The sequence below is a fragment of the Orcinus orca genome, chromosome X (assembly GCF_937001465.1).
Source record: "Orcinus orca chromosome X, mOrcOrc1.1, whole genome shotgun sequence".
Lineage (NCBI taxonomy): Eukaryota > Metazoa > Chordata > Mammalia > Artiodactyla > Delphinidae > Orcinus > Orcinus orca.
This window is the reverse complement of record NC_064580.1, coordinates 111,997,712-112,003,711: the sequence shown is the minus strand read 5'-3', so window position 1 is coordinate 112,003,711 and position 6,000 is coordinate 111,997,712. Positions and strand designations below refer to the sequence as shown.

Here is a 6,000-nt window from a genome sequence, read left to right as displayed (position 1 = left end):
ACTTTGGTTTTTCACACAACATATATTTATTCAGAAAAAAAATTTGCAATAAATTATAATAAAAAAGATGACATGAAATACAGAATCCCACTAGCAGCTTTGCCTAGTGACCAAGACATTTGGGGGAAATACAACAAACAATTACAGAATAAGAATCAGGAAACAGTGAAAGGGAGACTAATAGCAACATCACCACGTGGGGTTGAACTGCTTTTTCCCTAAAAACGATAGATTCAGAGTCCTTCCCTACCAGCTGGATCTAAACTCCTTACTTCAGAGGCGCTAGGAAATAGTACATGAGAGGTACTCAGGAGTTAGAGGGTGGGGCTGGAGTAGGCACAGCAGGGAAGCAGATCTCTTATGTCTGCTCTATTTCTTGTCCCCCCTCCCTAGAGATTGTCTAAAACCCTCAACCCTGTGTACATCCCAGGACCAGAGCTGGAAGGAAGGTTGAGGCAGTAAAGCAACTGAGTGCATCTGCCTTCTGGAGAGTGAGCCGGATGCCGCACACAGCCCCACTAACCACATCCCTGACCACCTGAAGGCCCCAGGTGGCAGTAGACTGGGAAATGTGTCTAGGACAGGCATTTCCCTTTGTGTTACGACCCTGCCCCAGCTTCTATCATCTGCCTCTCCAGCGATCCCTTTCTGGACTAGTGGAGATGACAACACTGTTCTTCTGCTCAGTCTGCCATTAACTAAATTCAACACCCAGCCCCTGGCCTAACAGATCTGCAGCTATTTGGCAACCAGTAACTTGACTCCTACTTCTGTAATTCCCAATCAGGAGAGGCTTTAGCCAGAATATCACAGGATACATACCTTTTCTTCCCCCAAAGGACTCAACACATAAGAGATGGGGGAATTGGAGAACCACTCATGGTGGTGCTTCCGCAGCTCTCTCCTTTGATGCTGTAGAAGAGTCAATGCCCAAGACCACACACAGAGCCTATACACGAGGCTCCTGGGATTTCATGTGAACATGTGACAATGAGTCAACTCAGGGTGGTTTTAATGAAAGAAAACCAGGAGGAAGCTAACTGCATCAGGCAGTTTTACAGTCAGTGGCTGGTGGCTGGTTTGCCAACCAACATAGATTACTCTTTTTAAAAAAGGGCTGCCCCGCAGGAGCTTGAGTAAATGACAAGCTCAGAAGGTTGTCTCGGGCGGGAGAGAAGGTGCTTGGTTCATCCTACTGCACAGTCTCTTTTACACAGCACTGGAGAAGGTGACTGGGAGCTAAGGGCAGCTGGTTGTAGAGCCCAGAATCAGTCCTGATGAGGGAGTGGGTGACATCTGCCCCTGGTACTTCAGAAGACCGGAGGGGGGGTTCTAAGGGTTATCCTCAATGCCCCTGCTGGGGGAAGGAGCAGTTTCTACAGAGAGGCCCACTTGAGGTGCAGCCTCCCTTTTTGACTGTGGTACAAGTGTCGCTCTGGAGGTGGATTTCTAAGTGGGGGATGGGCCCCACAGACACCCAGGATTGGTTCACATGTAAAATTTGAATAAGAACCAAAATGGATGGTAGGAAGCAGGACCTGTTGAGCATGAATATTCTCACTCTTGAAACACTCAAAGTGCTTCCACTCTGACTGTGATTCTCTCACATCAATGAGATGTCATCTCCAACAGTCCCTAACATTCTGCTACTAAGTGTGGTCTGAGACAAGAGAATATGGTTCCACCCACTGCAGATGCATAATAGGCCAATGTTAGAGCAATGTACAGATGCCACTGTAGTAGAGATGCACAAATGCATGTAACAGCCACATGGAGATGGTTAACTCACTTTTGGAGACACCCAAGGAGTCACTAAGCTTCACCCAGACTTCTTTTGACATGATAGTGTTAGCAGAGTAGAGAGCAAAGGGGGTGATACGGGGAGGGGGTAGGGCCAAAGTGCTTTAGACGAAGGACTACAGACAAGTCTGAGCTACAGCAAGTAGTGCTTGTAGGCCTAGAATGGGAACATCTCAGAGTTTAGGCCTCAGGTGCTAAGGACAATCATGACAGCTGGGCAGGAGGGCAACAAACACATCCCCAGGTAAAGGAGTGTAAATACAGATTTCTTTGCCTTACAAAGAGAGAACAGAAAAACACCAAAATATGGTAACTTTGGCTTGGCAATATAAGTCTAAAAGTATCTTGCTGCGTAGGGTATGGTAAGGGAGGGATTAGGAAACTCGCTTCCTTTCGCACTAGAAACAGAACTTTTTCATGCCAACAGCCTCAAAATTCTGCAACAGACCCTTCCTGTGGCATATCTTTTCAAATCATTCTGAAATACTTGGTGCTCAAGATCTTCCGCCTCTAGAATCTTGTAGAGTAGTAAGAGGAAAAGGCTTATTATTAGTCTTCATCACTCCCAAGCAGAAAACTCAGAAGGAACTGGGTAGCACGCTGGCGGTCACTTGGAGTCTGTCTTGTCATAAGGTTGGGTGGAGGCCTTAGAAGGAGGCTAGTGAAGAGAGTAGCTAGAGGGCGAGAGAAAGAAAAGGAGAAAACCCTTGGTCAGACACAACCTAAGCGAAGCCTCAGGGATGGGGGCTGGGGGGGCCAGGGGATGAGGGCAGTGGGAGGAAGTGACTGCCGCAGGCCTGGACACTAGGGAGGGAATACACGTGTGCACCGTACACGGACCGTCCTGACCAACGCCCCCGTGTGGCCATTCTTAGGAAGTGCTCTTACCGATCATGTTGGCGCTGACGTTGTTGTACTCAGTGAATTTTAACAGTTCTCGAAGGAATGCCATCAAGTAACGAAAAACATTTCTATGGCATCCTGGAAGCTGGGAAATCACCTGTTTTTTAAAAAAGGGGGTGGGCAGTGAGGATAACAGGTGGAGGAAGGGAGTAAGAAGAACTCACAGCTGCCATAAAAGTAGTTTATAATCCAACCCTTACAGGACTCCTCCTTTATTTACTCATGACCAATATAGTACCTGTCAAATGATAACTCCTGAGGCAGAATGCTCATCCTGTTTGGCCCCTGTCCACTCAATAAGCAGGTCACGCAGTTATCACACATTCGCATGCACGCCCTGCCTCAGAAGCAGACGGGTATTAGCCTGGTCTTTTCCCATCTCCCTAGGCAGGTGGCTGTGGTTTTCTCTGCAATGCCATTTAGCATGGGTGGCAGCACCTCCCGATACTCACTAGTCTGATTCAGAGGTATTCTCAGCTATTGTGCATCAAAATCATTTCAAGATTAAAAACAAACACCAAGAAGACAAAAAGAAAGGCTCACAAGTGTCACCCACCCTCCCTGGTCATGTCATCCAGAATCCCATGTACGATCTGTTTCACTAATCTTACCCCAGAGTAGAGGTATCCACCCTACTCAATAGGTCAACTGGAAAAGGGTGGCAAATATAATAGGAAATAACACAACCTAAAATTTAAGGGTCCCAACTCTCAATGCTGCTGCCCTGCCATGAACAACAGATCCAGACCCATCCTACCCATAGCTGGATGCCCAGCTGGTTTGGTAAAAATCAATGATTTCTCTGTGGGGGAACATGCCTCAAACGCACTCTCAGAGCAATAAAATTCACCTGTCGGCAGATCCGGGGATCCTGAGCAGAGTCGAGGCATCGCTGATAGAGCTCATAACAGATGACAGGCTCTGGCAGAGCTTCCAGGAAAATGAGCAGCGCCTCAGCCACTGAGTGATTACTGCCAGCTGGATTGACTCCCGTCAAGGGAAAGAGGCTCCAAGGAAAAGGCCACACTTAGACCCGATTTTCTCCCTTCCTCAAGCTCCCTCAGGGATGGTTTCCTTCCTCTTATTCAGAGCACCCTGATCCTAATTGGGGTTTGATATTTTATTGGTCCAGGTATGCTGCAGCTGAGTTGTTACAGAATTGATCGAAGACTCTTGGGAGGTTTGGCCCAACTTGAAAGTCAAGGGAATGTGGCCTGTAGAATGACAGTTCACACTGGAAACTAGTCACCACCGTTTCCCATCCTCCTCCCTGTCCTGGTGACAGGAGTGATCATTGGCTTAAAGCAGAACAGCCCCATGGCTGTGGGTCCTATGTCCCATGCCAATTAAAAGTCGCCATTATCTAACCCTTGATTCCTTTTAGTAAGAGTCTGATAAGGAGAGAGGTCGAAAGTTCCTGAGAGGAATTAACTGTATAGTCAATGATTACCTTATAATAAAAGACAGCTACAAAGAAAATAAAGATGGAAAACAAAATCAAATGTAGGTGGGAAGAAGAGTTTGGGCAAGTACACATCCAGCTTCCTAAGCCTTTGTCGAAAAGGATACGGATTGTCTTGGGAATGCTGGTATCCAGACAATCAATGATCTGCTGTAACTCCTCCTGCATTCCAGGGGTTTGGAACAGGTCCTCCTACCAAAGAGGTCACAATGAATGGAACACAGCATCAGCACTAAGGTTCTGACGATCACGCAGGGATCAGGAGAGCAGCAGGAAGCAAAGGGCAGGGTGAGGTGCATATTCGTGATTAGGAACACGAATATGTTCCTAATATATAAAAGGTGTGACAATGGCCCCTTTTCCCTTTATCATCTCTAACATCTGTCTGAAATTTTATTTCAAACTAGAAAATTATCTTCAAAGGTTTCAGCCTGTACCTGATATGGCAGGGGACCAGAGGACTCCATGGGGAGACCAGGTGTTCCCACTTCTAGCCTCCTGACAAGTAGAAGGCAGAATCCAAACATGGAACCACATTCAAATACTGAGACACAGAATGCTAGGGTAGGACTAAAAGGGCATGTCCATACCAAACCTTGCCTTCAAGTTCTTCACTTTTCCATAGGTGACACAACATTATCTTTCAATTTAATCCCAAGAAAGTTTTCTTTTTTGGAAGAATGGGTTAGGGGTGGCAGGTATTTTAGATAGGATTGAAAAGTGAGGACCAAATTAAAGAAATGGGCTTGAAGTTTGCTTTGGACTTTGAAATCTGCAATGCTTCCATGACAGCTAAAACAGGCGTCACAGATTCAGGTGCTCAGCAGTCCAGGGGAAAGCATGTGTAGCCAGGAGACAGGGGAGGAGTTCGGCCCTGCTCCGCCATTACTCTTATGCCGTGGTCTTAGGTAAATCACCTAGCTTGCATGCTTCAGCTCTCACATCTGTAAACGGGGATACTTCCATCTGCCCAGGCAATCTGATATGACAGTGCTGCTCTGCGGAGGTGGCTTGGGAAAGTTAAAAGCACTGTATATACTGACGTGAGGTATTATCATTTCCCACTGGACTCACACACCTTCCAAAGTTGCAGGGCAGGCCCACTCTCACTCACCTGGTGACAGGCGTGTCTGAATAAGTGATCTACCAGGAGCCAGATCTCCTTGGGGACCTTAAGAGGTTTCTCACTGGCACCTTCATCCAAGGGAACCATCTGCAGCAGGGATTTCTCCTAATAGATAAAAAGGGGTGAGAATCAAAAGGGTCTCAATGAAAATTTCTATGTGTAACCATCTCCCTCAAATTCTGCTTATGTGGGTATAATCTGATCTTCACCTCTTAAGACTTTTCATTTTTTCTCACTGGGACACTCCTGGTCAGAAGGCACTCGATACGGATTCCCACAGTTAAATGATCTCCTTTTCTAGATGCTTCACTTAACCGTTAAGCATTCCACTTGGGTTTATTATGTTTATCACGTGGATGCATTGTGTGCTGTAAATCCTTTCAAGGGTGACACTGAGAACCAGCAATACAGTCACGGTAGAGCCCACACACCACCGGAGACTCATGGACCATTAAATTACAACTAACTGTCAACAGAGCACTTTGAGAGAGCAGCATCTACTTAGGTTTTTGCTGACTTTTTGTTGTTGTTGTTGACTTTTAACTTATTCTTCTTTCAGATCTTACCACAAATATCACAGCTTGCATTGTTGATTTAAATGACGTTCTCTGGTCCTCAGGAATGAAAGACAATTCACATTAGACCTACATATATGAATATTTCAGGCTTGATAGAAGGTCTAATTTTTTTTTTTTTTTTTGCAGTACGC

The 6,000-nt window shown here is 46.1% G+C and overlaps 1 protein-coding gene across 5 annotated transcripts in view; it reads right to left on the bottom strand.

Annotated features, from left to right (window-relative positions):
• Nucleotides 1-207: 207 nt before the first annotated feature.
• The window catches only part of OCRL (OCRL inositol polyphosphate-5-phosphatase), a 56,126-nt gene continuing 50,333 nt past the window's right edge, over nt 208-6,000 (bottom strand). For all 5 annotated transcript variants that reach the window (XM_033407057.2, XM_033407059.2, XM_033407058.2 and 2 more), the window contains 5 exons: nt 5,280-5,396; nt 4,273-4,357; nt 3,554-3,681; nt 2,689-2,800; nt 208-2,474 (listed from right to left, as the gene is read on the bottom strand). In XM_033407057.2, the coding sequence (XP_033262948.2) occupies nt 2,350-2,474; nt 2,689-2,800; nt 3,554-3,681; nt 4,273-4,357; nt 5,280-5,396 (567 nt within the window). In that variant the 3' untranslated portion in view covers nt 208-2,349. The remainder of the gene's footprint in view (nt 2,475-2,688; nt 2,801-3,553; nt 3,682-4,272; nt 4,358-5,279; nt 5,397-6,000) is intronic.